This window comes from Dermacentor silvarum, chromosome 3, assembly GCF_013339745.2.
Source record: "Dermacentor silvarum isolate Dsil-2018 chromosome 3, BIME_Dsil_1.4, whole genome shotgun sequence".
Lineage (NCBI taxonomy): Eukaryota > Metazoa > Arthropoda > Arachnida > Ixodida > Ixodidae > Dermacentor > Dermacentor silvarum.
The window spans coordinates 91050954-91070292 of NC_051156.1; the positions used below are offsets into that span (position 1 = coordinate 91050954).

Here is a 19339-nt window from a genome sequence, read left to right on the forward strand (position 1 = left end):
TAATCACATCGACCACAATGGCTGTCTGTAGCGCTCGTTAACACACTTAATTAGGTCCCATAAACAACCATCCAACAAAGTGAACGCAGGAATCGCGGCCGCCATAGCACAATTAGTGGGCTATCGCGTGCATCTTGGGGATACTACTCCCAAGTAATCTGCACACCTGCCGTTCTCACAAACGCGAGATATATATTGAGGATAAGGACTACCATTTAATTCTTAACAGCCGTGTGCTCAAGGCAAATGCGACCTGTCCCTGTAAAGGCTTCATCGGATTCTGCAGTTGAAATTTGCGACGACAAAAAAGACGCTGTTGCATTTGTCTCAAATTTCCGAGAAACCCTATGGCATAGACAGCCAGGACGAAACATGTGTATGTGAAACAATAATAATGGCCCAGGCAGCACATTACATGGGGCAAACTAGAGCCGATGATGGCTTTTAGCCGGCACTGACTGGGCCGCGAAGGCCTGCCGTTGCCTCCGTAATGCCGGTGCTGCTAAACCCACTGTAACAGACATCCAGCGCTGGGCTTGCCTTGCCGGTGAATGCCCGTTAATGGCTACGCCGGGCGACGCAACTGGTTATCCCGGGCTTGCCCTGCCGTTAGATTGCCTGTCATTGGCTGTACATCTCTAAACATTGGTTAACAACGTCCGTTCAAAGCTATAGGCATAGCCACATTGTTTAGCGGTTTTGATAGACCCGTAAATATCGCCCTGTCAAACAGGACGGCATTTCAATATTACTTCTCACGCAGTATTTGCTCGCCAGTCCCGATTATATATGTTTACAGCACGCAATATTTATTAGAATTTTTCACCGCCACGCCAACTGCAACGACATCACTCTGGTATTTTTTTGCTTTTTTATTAAATTATTATGTATGTTCTGCATATTTTTTTCGTTTCATTACAAAGGCTGTTAACTTTCGCGTACTTGTATTTATTGTGTTGAATCATTCGATCGGAGATTGTTTACAAGTGGCACAAGGGCACTCCATTATAACGCAGCAATGCGCGCTTGCCGTGGGCATCCTCGATAGGCGCAATAACATATTCAAGGAGGTATATAATTAAAAAGCATATGGGCTTACGTGTGCGTCGTTTTAATAGTGTTGCGTGTAGTGAATATCCAAATACTGCATAACTTTATGGTGAAATCATCTGTACCAATTGCCAGTAATGCAGTTGCTAGCTGAACTTCTGTAGCGGCTGTAAATTTTATTGCCAGTGACTACAAGTCATGTCTACAAGTCATTTTGGATGACGGCTCCCTATATTATTTTTCTGCATAGAGAGCATATCGAACCGTGCAGTAGTGTCTCCTGCGGCCAGCTTCATTATAATCAAGGGTGCCTTTCCCGCAAAGCTCTGTCGTGCGTTTTTTTAACACGAAAGTGTTTTATGCCGGGGTCCACCAAGACTTCACTGACGTATTTCCGTCACGGAAATACGTCACACGAACATACACGAACATAATACAAAGAAAGAAACCAGAAGAAAAAGTTCCACAAACATGCAAAATTTGGAAATCGAACCCACGACCTCTCGGTCCGCGACGATAGATCGCCGAGCGTTTAACCCATTGCGCCACAAACGCATTTGCAGAGAGCTACACAGACGCGCCTTATATATCTAACACTCCTCCGTGTACCCGCGCTCTTGCTCGGGGCGGTGCCGTCGCCTACGAGCAGAAAAGAGAAGTACTGCATTATGACACTAACGCGCACCGACAGTGAACGCTTCGGTGGTCTCAGCACTACGACGCCTCGATGCCAGCATTCGAAGGGACGCTGGCATCAAGAAGCACTACCAACGCCACCTAGGTGGCGTTGGTAGTGGCGTTCACCGTACTCAGCACAGCGGAGCGTGGCCTCCGCAATTAGCTCTGAAAATGTTTCTGAAGTTGATCGCGGAGGCTGCAATTACGACGCGCTGTACGCGCTGATTTGACTCGGTGACGATTCAGTTACGTGCTTTGTCTTGCGCGTTGTATTAGTGTGTCAGTTACGTGCTTCGTCTTTCGCGTTGTGCTAGCGTGTGCAGCGTAGTGCAGCTTCCATATGCACGACGGTTGCTCATGGTCATCGACGTTGGTAGTCGTGATGGTGGAGACGTGCCACCAGGCGTCAGCGTGGGTGCATCAACGCCTAAGGGCGCTTTAGCCACAAAACACCAATAGACATTATATATCAATGTGCAATAAACATTACACTACTTCTGTGAAGACACGTTTCACTTTCGTGTTCTATACCGATTCCTATATAAGAGGGATCAACCACATTTTTTTTTTTTTGATGCCAGATATTTTTTCCGACCAACTGGCACACTAGGCGTAAATTCCTCCCCGCAGAAAGAATCGGGGAAATAAAGAAGTGGCGCCATGTTGAAGAAGAGGTTTCTGCTGGGCTATTGGTGCATATTTCTAAAACAAAAAAACAGCAAATAGAAGAGACAAGAATGTGAGACAAGCCCAACGCTAACTTACAATGAAATGCTTATTTTGCACAACGCCAAATATATCTACACTGAAGAGAAAGGGGAAGGCGGAGAACATAGACAACGCCACAACAGATATACGGGGGTGGGAGGGGGGAGTGAAGAGAAAGGTTTGGTCAGACGACCAAGACGTCTATACAAGGCGCTGTCCGTTGGAAGGGAACAAAAAATAAAGAAAAATAAAAAAAGAACAGGAATGTTCGTGGCCCGCCGCGCCATTCCGAACCTTGACGGATGGCTGAAAGAGTGGAAGTTACCGACCTAGGACTGACAACGAAGAGCGAGGCTAAGATTAAGGAGAATACAGGAAAATGGAATGGAAAAAAATGAACGCTACTGGATGAAAATGTAAGCTACTGAATAAAATTAATTTCTGATTAAAAAGTGAAACAAGCATAAAGAAAGAAAACTACTAAAATATATATACATTCTTCAAGTAGGTGAACTCTTTTTGTGGGAGCAACACAGCTTTGAATAAATTTTTCGGTGACGTTTGCATCTTATATCAGCTAATCAATAAACCTATTGTTGTTTTGACTTTGCAAGGAGGCATACATAAGCTTCCTTATTCCTTATTAAATTCAGGCTCCCACTTACACCCTCAACGACACACCTCTGGTAAGTTCTTCCACTTCTAGATGAATATCTCGGTGTACACATCACACACAACATATTTGTAATATGTATGTTGAGTTTTCAATTCACCAATGCCAACCGCATGTTTGGCTTCTTGCTCCAAAATTTTCTTCATGGGAAGCTTTTATTTTATACATCTATGGGGGGCTCAATCTTCGAGTACTCCAGTTCTGTCTGCAGGAATCCAGCAACTGCAATACCTTATCGCAAGTTCTCGAAAGTGTCCAAAACCTTCCGGGCCGTGTTTTGTTACATACAATTACTCACGTGTAGCCAGTGCGTCTTCAATAAAATGATCACTTGGTTTCACCTTGTCGCCGTATGCGATCTCGCTTGAGTTTGTTTATTAGGATTTATTTTATTACTCCCGCTGCTTAAAGGACATATTTTTCTACCTCCCACCTACGTTTCTTCTCGCAGCGGCCACGTTTGAAGCTTTCTTGCTTATAAAAAGAAGAAAAAAACATGCCCGCTTTTTCTGTAAAGCCTTCAGGCTTTGACACTATACTAACATAATTAAGTAAATTAATATGGCGAACTTGAACGAGATCCTTGTAGTCGCTTTTTGGGCTTCACATATATATTATGCGCCGCGCAAGGTATTCTCGCGAGGTTTCTTAGATACTGCTGCCGCTGCTTTGTGTCTATTCATTTTTTTTCCGAAGGGGGAGGTTGTATTATTTCACTTGAAGCAAGAAATGCATGGGGGCACGTTAGCAAGTGATGCTGTGCGCCGTACTACACCCTTGCGCACACGTTGTCTTGCTCTACCGTTCTCCTGGGATAAGCAGCGCAAGAAATAATAAAGAAGCATTCATTGATCACATTGAGTTGTTCTACAGGTCCATTTGTCATGTTTTACATTTCAGCTATATTATATAATAAAATCAGCACAAGTGCTACTGCTCGTTCAGCCGCACCAGCTTCTGCAAAAATAAAAAAATAAATAAAGGAGTAAAAACGTGCGCGTGTCGTTCTTCACTATACTATCAGACGAAGTGACGTCAAAACACCAAGAATGCGTTTCACTCTCACCAAGTTTACCCCGCGTCCCCTCAGCTTTGCAGTGTCGAAGGTATGCACGGTCTATAATGCGCACAGCCGAGCCTGCGTTGCTAATCAGAACCGGATGAGTGCACAGAGAGGCGTGAATGATGCCCTGTCAAATTTATTGCTCCCTGCGCGGACCTCGCCCGCTACAAAAAAAAAAAAAAAAAAAAAAAAAAACGTGGTGACTCTCGGTCTCTCGGAGGATGAGGGACCCATACATATTATGATTTTGCCTGTGAGCTGTCGTTGCCCACATTGCTTGCCCCATGTTTTGCTTGCGAAGCATGCATCAACTTGACCAGCAACGTGTTCATGTACCAGCGGCTTGACCTTCGCCACTACAAGCTTAGTTCCACACTGCTATCGGATGAAACATGAACAACTAGCCAAACGTCGGAAAAGTGCATTTACTGCGAAATAAACTCAATTATCGCAAGGTAAGTACAATTGTCTTATTTTTATTCTCAAGTAGAGTGTTTGAACTAAGTGCATTGCCTAATACGTGTATTTTCTTTTTTTACAGAGATAATGTACAGCCACTTTTTACTACGTACGTAGACGGTGCTGCTAGGCTTCCGCGTCAGCTGAAACGCACCGTCTGTTTGAAAACACGCAGCACGGCACATTTCCGCTGGTACACTCAAGAAGACCAAAGTTAGATTGTAGAAGACCAAAGTTGGAAGACGAAATTTGGAATGTACTTCCTTACTCACGAAGTACATTCTGCGAGCTGACTGGTGTTCACAACTTCCTGCAAAACAATGATCTGTTGTGTTGTAGCTTGCTTAGGTGTTTATCATGAAATAATGCACCCTTCCTTAGCTACCTCTATTCTAAAAGCTTACGCATTACCAAAGGCTAAGTACAACCAGCCACAGGCACTTACGAGAAGGCTTGTGATGAAGGCATAATTCATCATAATTGGCTAGTTAGAACAAACATCGTATACTTTGATGCAGCGGCATTTCCTACCTAATTTTTGCGTATTTCTGCTTCTTCTTTCAGCTTTAACAACTTGTTTGAATGAAGGAATCATGTCTGTAGGAGGTTGCGTTCAATATAAGGAACGCGATCATGCGCCATGCAGTTGAAATGCCGTACAGCCTGCATGGGAAGAAAAGCAAGAGACTGTTTAACATGCGGCTATGCAGAGTGAGAACAGGTTATAGAAGTGCTTATATTATGCACTGCTGGATAATATAGGTATATGCATTGTATGCAGATGGTGCCTGTTAGACGCAGAGATCGACATCAATCAAGCACAAGACTTCATAAGAATGTGGCTGCCAGGCGCCGTCGACTGTGCTATTAGCAAGCAGAAGGCGGCGTTACGCGGAAGCGGCTTAACCCGTTCATCATCTTCAAGTGCTCCTTTTGCGAGCCCAGCCCCAACCCCCCGTGGCGTCATAAACAAAGCTTTCGTTTGTGGCCCGCAGGATTGGTGATACGAGCGACAATCTGTATAAACCTATTTTAAGACCAATAAAGAAATTATGTATCATTATTTGGTGATCTTATAGTAGATCATGACATGTTGCATCGAGCTACCGTGCAATATTTGCGCAATTTAAAATAATAGGAAATAACGGCATCGCTCACATACATCACAATCTGCCAATATGGCCATGCCAGTGGGTAATGCGGGACAATAAATTGACTCAAAGTGGCAGAGCCGGCTATTGACCAATACCGGCGCTGCCAGTGGGCAAGGCGGGACACTATAGAATGGCGATGAACGTCAGAGCCGGCTATCTGCCTGTATTGGCGCTGCCACACGATGGCCGACATAGGCCCTTTAGTGGCATGGCCGCACTGGGCCATTCCTGACGCGGGTAGCGCTGCCAGTTTCGGGCTTATATTTGTGCCGGTATTTGCCGTGATATTGCCGTGCTGGTGCAAGCCTGGTTGTGCTGCCTGGGGGAGGCCACTAAGTATTTCCCGAAAAAGAAAGCACGCTTCAACGCACAGTAACATAGCTGTGATAGATGTTTATTTCCCCTGCGGTTAAGTGATACACTATTGCATCCGCAGTTTAAATAGCGAAACTCACAAAGTTGTGCAAATATCCAAGACGTACTTTCTCCGAACCTTGTGAGAAAAATTGTAGCAGGTGTGACTGGAGAACAAAAACCTTTTTATAACTGACTACCGCAACGAGAAAAGGAATATTTCTTCACGACTGTGCTTTCTTTACAATAGCAATTTTTTAGAGACTCTAACAATGGTTGCACACCGATAAAGTACTGCCAAACTATGCGCCGCGAATCCTGCCACGCGAGTCCGTAAGCTTCGTCGAATTGTGCCCGCGTGTGTTTCTTTTCAGAAAAGCACCATAAGGGCGGAGATGCATGCTGGTTGCTATGTGCTGATGCTATTGTTCTTCACGACTGGTAAGTAGACAGATACCTCTCCATATCTGGTTTAGCGTCTCTAACATATAAAAAGTATATGGAAAACGTAAGGTAGAAAAGGGCATCATTCTTAAAATAGCTAGTATTCGAAGAATATTGTATATGGCAATCGCACAATAATTATTTCGGTAGCAGATATAATGTGAGACATTTGTTAGAGGAAATGTGCTTGGTGTCCCATGTTTCATGATGTACACAGTGCTTCAATACTTTTCGGCTTATGAATCTTTAGCGTAAGGCAATGGGTGAGGTTGCCTTGATATCTGAAGCAGCCGTACCGCAGCGCTAGCGATGATCGAGGGCAGCTTAGCCGATAGCTTCCGCTGTGCGCTGCCGCAGTCGTCAACATGATTTATTTAGCACACCACGGAGCGCTGAACCGTAATGGTCATGACCGCAACATGCTGTGTGCTCGGGTGCTTCTGGTCAGGGCTAGGCAAAGTTAGTTTGCAATTGCATCATGATACGATGCAAGATACTCGGCCAACAAGTATTTGAGGTACAGATTGAAGATACTACGACAATTATTTGTCACATGTAAGAGGCCGCTCCTGGCAAGAAAAAGAGGACGAAGAAGTTCGCGGAGCGTTCCGAACGGCGCGAGCGCTCGAGGCACGCGAACCAAGGTGTAATCCGCGAGGGAGAAGCATCGAAGCACTATTATTGACGTGGCTCTTGAGCTGGAAGGTCGCCTGGTCAGCCATGCTCTGACGACGGGAGAGCGGAGGACCCGGCCACAAGGTCGTGAGACTGGTAAGGCCCAGGTGTAGCTGTAGTCCTCGGAGACGTCCGGACGAAGCTCCTGGGACCGGCCACTGCTGCTCACGGTGGTTCCGGTCTTCTTCTCAAGAATCGATCTTCCTCCGCCAAGCCGTTCAACCGATAATCACCGTGCTACCGGGCCGCCTCGCAGATCGTCGGAGGGCGAAGAACACTTCATTAGGCAAGTGACACGTCAGCGGCGGCTACTGCAGCTCCAGCCACAGCACTCGGCCAGGTCAACAGGAACCGCGAGTCGTCGGCAGTTTACGGCATCAGCGACAACCCGAACGAACAAGACGCGAGGCCTAACCCGGCGAGTGACACGTTAGCGGCGGCTACCGGAGCTCCAGCCACGTACTCGGCCAGGTGGACGGAACCGCGAGGCGTCGGCACCTACGGCACCCACAACGCTTCGGACGAGATCGACGTGGACTCTACATGAACTTCAACCCGACGTAAGAACCCGCACTTCTATATTGCGACGCAGTTAGGCCGGGGCCAGGGTGGCCAGACTTTGACGAGTCAGCGCTAAGACTGACGTAGAGACTCTAAGACGAAGATAGGCTCCGAGACAGAGATAGATTATTTTCTGGTAGTGTTCTATTGAGTTAGAGTTTTGTATTTTCTATTGAGTAAGCGTTTTTGTTGAGTTATGACTTGAGTTTTGTGTGCCTTGTGCTTTTACCGTCCTTGTAACATATTAAATCCTTGTTTGCTGTGCTGCCAGTCGTGTCTCTCCTCCATCGAGAGTAGCGCATGTACGCAACTCTCCGCCTCCCAAGTAGAAGGTGACATTATTGTATCCAATGCGACACTTTCCCTTTGTATCTTAAGACACTTCGATACATTCTCAAATTTCTTAATATATATCTATATAATGCAACAGCAAACGCGTATGCACAGAAATGTTCGCGTGGAAATTTTTAAACTCCGTCGCAGCTAAGTAAACTGACGGTAGTGCAATTTTTCCTCGCCCAGTCTCGTCCTCCTTGTCTCCTCATCCGCCGCGCTTTCCCTTGTCGCGCACCTTCGCAGTCTGCTCCGCGGGGTGCACGTAGTCGCTATTCAATTCGGCGTGCATTTTTGTCGTGTACTCAGCATTTATTGCGTCTTGCCTATGCCTCTTGGCGCAGTGTGCTAGGCCTTGTTAGGCGGGCCAGAGATGTAACTGAGTCGTTTTCTTTTTCTTTTTTAACGCAAAGCGATCGCACAATTGTGTTGAAGCAAGCGAACGAAAGGCTTGTAATAGTTTCAAGTGAATAATAATTTAAGCCCGTTGGTTACGAATATCTGAAAGAGCAAGTGCTTGTTCGGGGTATTTGTGTCAGTAGGTCCTATGTAAGTCGCGTTGACAGAATCATTAGAATGCACTCGCAACGATCCTAAATGTAACGCGGTCAGCACACGGTTTGTTTGAGTCCAAGTTGATGGTTATACTAATTCATTTCTTAGCATTGTTTGCCTAAGTTTGCGCTGACTAAAACGATCGAGCAGATTCATCTTTCATAGCGCATAAACAAGCGCTGGCCGTCCGTAATGTGCAGCTTTCGTAGCTTATTCATATTTCGCTTAATTCCTATAATGTGACGTACTCCAAAAATTGCTTACGTGCACAAAATAGCCGCCTTATGCAGACGTCTCCCGGAAGAAGCGCTATCCATGCTTTGTTTCACAACATTCAAACATTCATCCACGAGATCGTTCAAATCGCTGATGTGTGAAAGCCACTAGACGCAAGGCAACCCCATTCATACATTCTTCAGACTTCGTAACAAAGCACCACGCACGAGAAACTTCGATAACGACACTATAGCTGCATCAGAATTTGCGCAGAAGACACCGCGCGCACTAAAGACCTTCGTCCGAAAGGCGAAGCATCGATTGCGATAGCAAAATTAGTAGACAGCTATACGAAATAAGGATATTAGTTTTATCGGCCGAATAAACTTGCCAACATTCGCTTACTAACGGAATTATTAAGCACATTGTCACGCGCGCACAGGGAAAAATTCCTCCACCGGCGATCAGTAGCGCATTATCTTTCTTTTTAATTCTACACCCTCGCCGCTAACACACCATGGCTCGTTACCTCGCCCACCCGCCTTACCTTATCTCCTCTTTAGAACAACCCTACCTCTATTACTGTGCCGAGGAGAGCACATGTCGCCTTGAAAAAGACAAGTCCACTTGTCGAAACAGTGGCTCCTGTTCTCACCTTGTACTCATGTTGATCATAAACACTACCAAGCTCATAATATTGATCCGGGTGACCAGGCCAGGTCAGGGTGAGTGAGTGAGTGTACATATATATATATATATATATATATATATATATATATATATATATATATGATTGTGCTAGAAAATAAACGAATAATGTGCCCATATCCGCCACGTTCGTTTCGTTTTCCAGTTTTTTTTTTGCACTTCCAGCGCTTTTAGAGGGGATTTTCTTCACCTGGGGCCAGGACGTGCTTCGAGCAAGGGGCTTCGCGCAATCGCTCTGAGCGTCCATGATACAGGCTCATTTCATCTTTTCTTACTCCGCTCATAAGTATCGAAATGCAATGCCAACATTTGGTTGTCTCATTCCCTGTTTTCGGTATTCGTCTCTCGGTGACTAAGTGAGACCGATCCAGGAGACAGGAAAATTAATGCTGGACCCACCCTGGAGACCTTTTATTGAATAGTGGTTACTCTATTGCGCGGATTTGGATATGACTCTATGATGTATCTCCTCGCGAAAGCTTTAATCTGATCTGTAACAGGGGTCGTTCCTGGTAACAGTGCAATTAAATCCTAAGTGGTTAGTCCCTAAGGATTCTGCCAAATACGTTAGCTGAGTTGTAGCGCGTGGACCTACTTTCTATGAACAGTAAGACTTTTAGCGTCAATAGGACATAAGAGAAACAAAAGGGCACAAAGACAGGACAAGCACTTTTCCGGTGCTTGTCCTGTCCTTGTGTCATTTTTTTGTGTTTTCGTGTTCCTGGTGCTAAAATGTTTGCTATTCAACATGTGCGAACTAGCCAACCATCATGTATACTACTACTGCATTTGCCTCTTTCTTCGGGTTAGGCGTCAGTGCCTCGTCGAGTACTCGCAGTGACGGTCTCGCACAGCTGTCGTCCTTACGTGGGAGTGTGGCGGAGTGTCGTGAATAAAGGCACACATGAGCTGCCGATCGGAGATTGGCTAGGAGGGAAGAACATTCGTCGTATCGGGCGCCTTCACGCAGAACATCTGTTATGTAAGCGTACGTTCGGAGAGGAAACACTTGCGCCTTTGTACTTGTTTAAACGTGCCGTCATCGCCTACGTCACGTCAGCTGCCGACAGGAGCGATCACGCAATCGCCACGGCTTGATGATGCATTGAATATGCTCAATCCAGCGGCTACAATGTTGGCAAAGCACTCCTGAAATGATATTACGCAAGCGTCAAAAAAAAAAAAAAAAAAAGCCGGGCGCTTATTGCCTTGTAAGGAAGCCAAGAAAGTGCTCAAGGGGGCGATTGCAGCAGATCATTGTCGAAGGTTCACATGCGCGCGGCGGGTGCACCGCCGGTGTGAGGCATACCCTGCAAGCATGTATTATTGAATTCTCTTCTCTAAAGGGGTTGCTCACGAACCCTTCCACGAAGTCACCACCTTCAAGCATTACCACTGTCGTCATTGTAGTTGAATGCGACCGCCAAGAATATTTGTTCTCTCGACTGGGAGGTTAAATTTATTATGGAAATTTCCTATCCTTTTTTTCAGAATAACTAGACTAAACAGGGAAAGAAATCTTTAGAGCTTTGAAATGCAAGGGGAGAGTTTGTGTAAATATCTTCAGACGATTCTAGAGGTTGGCGTGTGGCAAGAATATTAATTATCATTTGCGAGAGTAGACACCACTTTGACCTGATTAAGTTTGCATATGCTACGCTAGACAAAAAGCTGCAATAAAGAGTTTTATGGGACAACTATAAATAGCGACAGGTGATTTCCCCCACTTGATTTTTTCAGCTTTTTTTTACACATTGCTTGTAATTGCTTCCACCAAAGTGTCGCTAGTTATTTAGTTATTGCTCTCGGACGAGACTCATTCTATAATCGAAACTAAGGTTGTTGTGGAATGTTCGGGTGAATGATACATACATATTGAATGACCTGAGACGTGACATTCCATTCATCAACCCCCGATTGTGCTCGCTGCTACTGTTCTCACTAAAGCGTTACTTTGTATTTAGCCGATAAATACACTCAGTAAGCATTGTGAGACTTTCTGTTAGTTACTCCGCTTTACAGTTACTACAACTTGGCAACAATATCTGAATGTGACGTGAGGCTGTATAAGAAATGCACATGGTAGAAAGATTCCTCTTTGTTGTTAAATAATGTTTTACGATGTCAGTGTTGGAAAGCACAAAGTGGTATGCACCAAATAATTTTATAGACCTACGTATATATCTGGCATGATTAAAAAGACAATGCATCCTAATAAAGTGGATACATACAAGTTATATTGGCGATACCATACATTAGAAAATGTTGGTTTACTTCAGATATACCATTTCCGTTTCTGTAATCTTGGTAAGAATTTCTTAAAAGATGTGGCTGTAAATAAAATACAATTCCGAATTAATATGAGGATTATAATGCCTATTGAAATTCACTTTAATTCGGCCATCAGAATGAGACAGACTGCACTGCATGTTTATTATGTAATTTCGAATAGCCTATTCAACCATGAAAAAAAAAACATGGCTGAAGGTATTTACGTTCTAAGAAGGACACTACAACGTTATTAAACTTTATGATTCAATGTTGTCGCACTATTGTTTGATATACCCGAGACCTGCCGGTCCCGACGTGGGACTAGCCGGGTGCGCGACGAGTTCGCGTCCTTGCCGGACCTGAAATAAACGTTATTTCCCTCACTCACTCACTCACTCACCCGAGATTAAAACACATTGTTTTTGAGATACTAGTAGCTTGCCTCTTTAAAGCCACTAAGAAAGTGAGAGTCGATAGGTGGTCGACAAACACACTGAAATATTCTGCACAAATCCAAGCTATTGAGAGTAAAGTTGCTTATCACTTTTCGATGCAAGAGTTTGATAAGAAAAAAAGAAAGCTCAATAAATTAGTTAAGTTTGATAAAAACTAATGTTGACACAAAGCGGCATGTGACTATTTTATGGAGGGATCTTTTGATCTGATGCCCCTACAACTATTGAGCATAGTAAATCCTCTTAAGGCATTTAGCATTACTTGGAGTAAATGTGCTGTTTTTAAAACTTAGCAATTAAAGGAAACGGAAAGTAAAGGTTGAGCATGAAGAGCTATGCAAGGATGGCCAATAAAGACTATGCAAGACTCTGATCCCTTGCTGTGTCGTTCCAAGGTCTCTTCTGCACTAAGGCAATTAGAAAACTGGCTCACGCTAATGTAACTATGACGGTAGATGTAAAAAACTGCAAGCTCGCAGCCTTCAAAATCTTCGTCAAGCATTCGTTGGACTTCGCAAAGGTTGTCTGATTTTGATGTAGCACGTGTGACACTGCAAAGCTCGAAAGTGTTCAAAAGAAAGCAGTAAAGTTTACTTACTGACGTTTGCCGCTCGGGCTTTATGCGAGAAACCTATCACTTGACACATTCCATTCATACTCAACATATCCGATGTCAACCGTCACTTTTCTGACTCGGCAGCCCCGCGTTTCCTTTTAGTAAACTTCTAGATATATGAAAACAATAACGAGTTTTTAAAAATTGTATCCTAGCCACGAAGATTGTAGCCCGGCTCTCCTGAACGAGTACAAGGCTAGCTGGCACTTCTGATGTGTCGGTAGTTTCACAGGACCTACCGGAGCAGGACACTCGATGTGAAGCTACACAATGTTTGAATAGCGCGTATTAGTTTTAGTTTCTCCTGACCATTTAACACCAACCCACTGTTAAACAGTTATTTATTATATTAACATCCACCATCATAGCATCATTAGTACAATATGTCACAGTTATCTTGATTTGTTCAAACACAGCGAATCATCTTCGAGGCTAACACGAATTTTACCGCTTTTGTGAGCTAAAAAAAAAAGCTCCTGCCCACTTAATTCATAGAATTGGCACTCTATGACCACTGTTGCACTTGTGCCATTAAACACTACCAACAATAATAATATTGATCCCGGTGACCACATCAGATCAGGGTGAGTAAGTATATATTAGTGAGTGAGGATACACTTTCTCTGGCAACTTTTTCACTGATAAGGCGCCATTACAGAGTATATTTACTTAATTTACAGATTTTACCAATGCATAAAATGGGAGAAGCATCTTATATGAACACAGAGTGTTAGCAAATGTTTGAAAAGGCTGCTTCTATTCAGCAGAGGCGGTCGCATAATCGCTTAACTTTTCGGCTACTACATAATTTTCTGAAACAGCAGTTGTGAGCGAGAAAAGTAATCACTCGAAAAAGTCGAAGAGAAACGTCGCTGGCTCGAATCTGACACCGCTACACGAACGCGCGAAGCCGCAACTAAGCGTCGAAAACGAGCTGAAGAAGCTGAACTGCGAAAGCAGCCACGCGAGGGTGCGAGACGGCGCATTAGCAAGTGTGCAGCAGGATTTCGCCTTCATGTGTTACAGAAGCGTAGCATGCTGCTTAACTTTTTGGATTACTTACCAACACCATTTATACAAACCCATGTTTTCAGAAGCATTGCCACCCACACCTCCCACTTCCCCAAAAAACCTCAACAATGCCACATACTGCAGGAATGGCGAATGCGTAGCCGATTCGACAGGAGACTTCGTCTTTGCCGGAGGTGTGGCGGTGCGTGGCTGAAAACGTTGCACTGCATAAGTAACTCCACACTAACGTAAGCGAATTACAGGGATGTAATAACGGCTAAATTGAACGCGAGTAATGAAGAAGGGAGAAAGACGCTCTCCGCTTTTTGCAGAGGTTCAATATCCCATTCGACGACGGTGTACACATTTGTGCACGCGAATAATTTTTGCCATTTGTGTGCAGTTGTGCCAGTGAATACACAAAAAAACTAATCTTAGGGTAAACTAAACCCTTCTGCTTGCCTCAAGTACCTTCATTTTACTTCTGAGGTAAACCTATCGCTACCGAAGATCGCTTTGGAGAAGGCACTACAGTGTTTGACGGGAGGTGTGACGTGGGTCGTTTCTGTAGCAAGTGCGAAATTATTTTTTTTCTTTCTTGTAAAGCCGGCAACCAATAATTACCCTTTGCAGGTAATTCGCATTAGTGATTCAATTCAGTTTTATTAAGAAACGTATCATTACAAAGTGCACAATAATTATATATTTAATCACTCTATAATTATGGTGAGTCATCATAAAATGCAGAAAGAGCCATTCTACCACCTTGACTAACTCAGGAGTCTGCAGCGCCTTGGCATAAAATTATGTAAATTTCATACATTTGTCGATAGTTGATCATAATTCGTGATGATGGGGATATACGACATGATTGCACCGGCAACAACTGCGGGTGTACGTTTAGGGTGTGAGAAACGCGGCAGGTTATGACGTGAGAGCCTGCTATAGATAGGTAAAACGGCACAGGACTCCCTATAAATAGGAAGGTTATTAAGATTGAGGACAATACGTGACTCTCAAACAGGCTTTCTGTATCTTTTGCTGCAGGCACTCTCTACCGAAGCCAAGCTTATTACCAAAGTAATATTTATTGTCACCGATTGGTGACGCCACTAATAGTGAGTACAAAAATTTGCATTTCTCGAATGCTCCAAGGTTTACATGATCGTGCTTCAGGGGCTAGTTTTTGTGCTGCAACTACCTTTTTTCCAATAGCAATATTTAGGTCTTCTTACTAACAGCTTCGCAAGTAGTCACGCAAGGTTATCTTGAATTACGAAATGCGTTAGCTGATCCATCTATCTCTAGACCCGCAATTTTTTTACCTTATCAGCCTAACTTTTCAGCCGATTGAAAAAAGATATTGTTATGGGAATTTTTTGACATCTTGACGGCACATTGGAGATGGAAAGAGCAAACATGGAAAGCACTCATTCCATTTTATATGCCGCATCAAGCGCTCTTACTGAAACAGAAACAATTTACCATGAAGGTGTCAAAAGACGAGAATATTGGTCTTACGGTGCCATTTTTTTCCAGACATCGCTTTTATCACCATGCACATTTCCTTGCGTATTACTGAATGCAGAAGGAATTTCAAGCGGCATCGTTGTACAATGGGAGCCAGAAGGAACGCCATGTAAGGTGAATAAGATGCTACTGCCTTCGCATGGGACCTCACCTATGCACCTTTTCCATTTCATTCCATTCCATTCCTTTATTTCAGCATTGATCTTTGAATGTACAAATGCTAGGACAGGAGCAAAAAGCCGGTATTTTAAGCGGCTTGACAAAGTCCCCTGCTCCTATTGAAATTTTGCCAACAAGGAGAGGGGCAGGGGTTTATACGGAGCTCGGTAAATACGGTTAATAAGGAGCTCCATGATAGTCCATGGATACGCTATCATACTCGACAGGTCTTACTCTAAAAGATTGAAATTAAAGCTACCGTTGATTACATACTGTACAAGTGCTTTTACAAAATTCTGTTTTGAATTCTTTTATATACTTTAGGTAGGTCGCTGCAGAGGAGGTTCTTGTCTTGGATTCCGGAATTACGCAGCAACGAAAACCTTGAAATCTCGCATGTTCTTGGGCGACGGCATTAGTCACCGTGGCATCGTGGCGGATTCAGATGACCGAGGTATCAGCGTTCCTGTCCTGACTAGTGCCGACATCTCTGTTAAAGGCCCCATGAGTAAAATCAGCGTCACAGAGCGTAGCGACGAACATAATAATAATCTTGACGGGAGGAGAGCCAGTGCAACAAGTGTTACATCCAGCAACGGAGGCAGGGTGCCTGATATCGGCATCAGCAGATTGCGTATAAAACAGGTAGCGAGACGCAGTGATCAACAGTGGCCAAGATCCGGAACTTGGAGAAAAAAGCAAAAATCCAAAGTCTGCTCAGGGCACCTTCGCAAAAAAGAAAGGAAATGCACTCGACAAGCTACTGGTGTTGATAGCACCAATAGTCAAGATAACGGAGGAAGAAATTCCTCATCTAGCACTTCCAACGACAGGAGGCCGCCACCCAGTGGCGCAGAAACCGGAGGTGGTTTGACTAACCTACCCAGCACCACCAGATTTGGCGGCCAAGACAACTTTGCTGGAGTAGCCCCTGGGATGGCGAACCTCGCTTATGGCACAGGATTGCCCAAACGAAGGCGCTTCAGCTTACCCTATGGTGTCGCCCCTATGCTTACTATGTCTCTTGTTAACAGCGGTATCCAGATTGCAACAGAAGGCGTAAGGGCGGCTATCAGACATCACGCCGCGAAAAAGGCTGCAGCCGCACGTAGAAATGCTGCTGCAGCCGCGGCCGGCAGCAGGATAGGGAGTTCAGGTAACACTGAGAAGGCTGCCGGCACTGCCATTCCTACCAGTGGAAGGAGCAATGCTAGAGCAAGTGATGGCAGACCTGTCACGGCGGGCGAGGATGCAGGCGCAACTGGTGGCGAGCGGCACAGCGTTTCCATTTCCATAAGTGTCGACACAAAGCCTGGAAACAATACAGAGCTTGGAACCAGCTCTGGTGACCACAACGGCGGTACCGCCAACACTGGAAACAGTAGTGCCTGAAAAATTGACAATAATTCCTTTTACTGCTTCACATGAGTGAACCGGCGCCGCCCTTAGCACGATTACAGAAAAAGTGCTTGGCAGAGCGGATGAATGAGGCATTTATTTGTGATGATCCACGGCATATCTATTTGTCATGGAAACAAATGTAGTGGAGTGACAAAGTAAAACAAAAGGCAACCAGAGGTGCCAAGACATCTCGCATTTTGGCAGTGACAGAGTCGACAACAGGCTTTAGAATCATCATGGTGATTTGAAGCATCGCGCTAAACTGAGCACTTCGCTGTTTTTAGGAAACGAAATGTCAGAAAAAAAAGTTCTCGTTTGCACTAAAGTTGACCACAATTTCAGCCCGTTCGCCGGCACCTTAGGCTAACAACTTGTCCAAGAATAACTCAAATTACAATAGAAATCCAAAATCAACGGGGCGGACAGATGGAGTAGCACACCGTGGTATAAAAGTTAAAACAGTTACAAACCACTTGTCACAAAGATAGGCCCACCTATCGAAACGTAGCCCAGCCTTCTTGAGGCAGCCAGCTTATCCCTGCATGTAACTTTGAAACTGTAATCGGACATCGACACCGGCGTTATTATAACGCTCACAGCGAAATATATGTAAAAATGCCTACGCCCACTATTTGCACTTCATGTTTCAAAAATGAAGCCAACGCGTGTTAGAAATGAGGCCGTTGTTCCGGAGATATTTTGAGATTTAGAGCTCCTGATGTTCGCTATGTCACTCTCAAGGCTGTTTACTTACGATGCGGCTGCTCGTCTTCAATAAATTGGAAAGACACGTGTAAGACAGCTCACCCGGCCCTCGTAAAATGCGTACGGTATAACGGAGGAAATAATGCTCTGCGATATTCGAGCAACTGTGCGGAACCAAATACGGGAGGGGGGGTAATAAGTTGAACTCCCTGCGCGTCGCGTTTTGCCTCCGTGACATTTTTTCACATGTTATGAGTATTTCCCTGGTATGGAAATTCCAATAAATCCCACTGCTCTCAACAGACGCCTCTTCTTTCTCGTTGCAGCCGTCACACAGAAGGCTGTCGCACAAGCACTGTTCATGAACAGAGCGGGGTTTTGAGCCCTGTTTGATGCATACAAATGACATATACTCCAATGGTAAAGGGGGTTATTTAACAAGTTTTGAAGTTTCATTGCGGCCAATACTTCATACGAAATCTGTATAAGCAGGGCGATTGGTAAGATTGCATTCTCAACGGTGCTTGACCGTGAGTCCCACCTGAACTTAGTTCGGGTAGTATTCTGCTGTAAAGAGGCTGCAGGAGTTCCAAAATAGCCTTCGACTAACTGGGAAGCTGGCGATGGGCATTTTGCCCGTACTCACATTGATAGTCTCGTGAGCTTTCGCAACGGCAGCAGCAGTATTTTGTGCCGTTTCTACCGTGTGATTTACTGCCCGCGTATTAGTCAAAATAATCCTGGCGGTGAAGAGGCTGCTTGTATATGTAGGGAATCGGGGCGTCGCTATATATAGCTTCTAAACGTTCTTGTGAGTATGGTAAGTGGGGTAGATGTTACGGCTATCGGCAACAAAATTCAAGGTCAATTAGGTGGCAGTAATGAAAAGGTATCGTGGAGCTGGCAGTGAACAGGCGGTAGTGGTAATGCTGCAGTAAGCACAAAAAAGAACGAAAAAACAACCTATATCGTTTGCACCTTCATCTTCAGCAATGACCCGTATTTAGCGGTAGCTTTGGAAGTACTCCACAAAGCGGTGAAGGAAACAACACGGCTGGTCAGCAAGTTCACTGGAGGGATGGGCTTTACATGTTTCCCATTTATAACGCAAATTACCCCATTATTTTATAATAAATAAAGGTTTCACTCCGATTAACGTTGGGCTGTACCAGTCATAAATGTTCAAGTTAAACGAATAAGTCATGCACTCCGCTGTCCATTTGTAACAAAACTAGAAGTATGGGCTTTCTCTTGCTTCATTTTCTCTGTTACCAGTTTACATTGTGCACGCACCATACCTTATCTGTACAACCGATGTGTATACACCATAATGTATATTACTAGCCCATTGCATTTTTCACGTAACGCACCTCGGTGCTTTTTGTTTATTTGTTTGTCACACGCTTGTCGCCATTAAAGAAAACACCCGTGTGCTTAGATTTAGGTGCACGGTACAGAATCTCACTTGGTCCAAATTATTCCGGAGTCCCCCGCTACGGCGTGCCTCATAATCACATCCAGGTTTTGACACGCAAAACCCCACAATTGTTTTTCGCCACT

At 44.5% G+C, this 19339-nt stretch overlaps 1 protein-coding gene across 3 annotated transcripts; it reads left to right on the forward strand.

Annotated features, from left to right (window-relative positions):
* The first annotated feature begins 6292 nt into the window (after nt 1–6292).
* Nucleotides 6293–17954, forward strand: LOC125944509 (uncharacterized). Of its 3 annotated transcripts, none has more exons than XM_049665007.1 (4): nt 6293–6580; nt 15032–15102; nt 15524–15628; nt 15998–17954. In XM_049665007.1, exons 1-4 carry the CDS (start codon nt 6535–6537, stop codon nt 17063–17065), a joined length of 1290 nt encoding a protein of 429 aa, XP_049520964.1. In that variant the 5' UTR covers nt 6293–6534; the 3' UTR covers nt 17066–17954. The 3 variants fall into 3 exon arrangements, with proteins under 3 accessions (XP_049520964.1, XP_049520965.1, XP_049520966.1); XM_049665008.1 differs by having other exon boundaries at nt 15524–15623; XM_049665009.1 differs by lacking the exon at nt 15032–15102 and having other exon boundaries at nt 15524–15623.
* The last annotated feature ends 1385 nt before the right edge of the window (nt 17955–19339 follow it).

What these genes read in the sequence shown, in the direction of transcription:
- LOC125944509 (XM_049665007.1), top strand. Translation starts at nt 6,535, where the DNA reads ATGCATGCTGGTTGCTATGTGCTGATGCTATTGTTCTTCACGACTG. An exon ending in GCTATTGTTCTTCACGACTG is followed by an intron (nt 6,581 to 15,031) that starts GTAAGTAGACAG and finishes CTTTTGCTGCAG; the next exon opens with GCACTCTCTACCGAAGCCAA. An exon ending in CAGAAGGAACGCCATGTAAG is followed by an intron (nt 15,629 to 15,997) that starts GTGAATAAGATG and finishes TATATACTTTAG; the next exon opens with GTAGGTCGCTGCAGAGGAGG.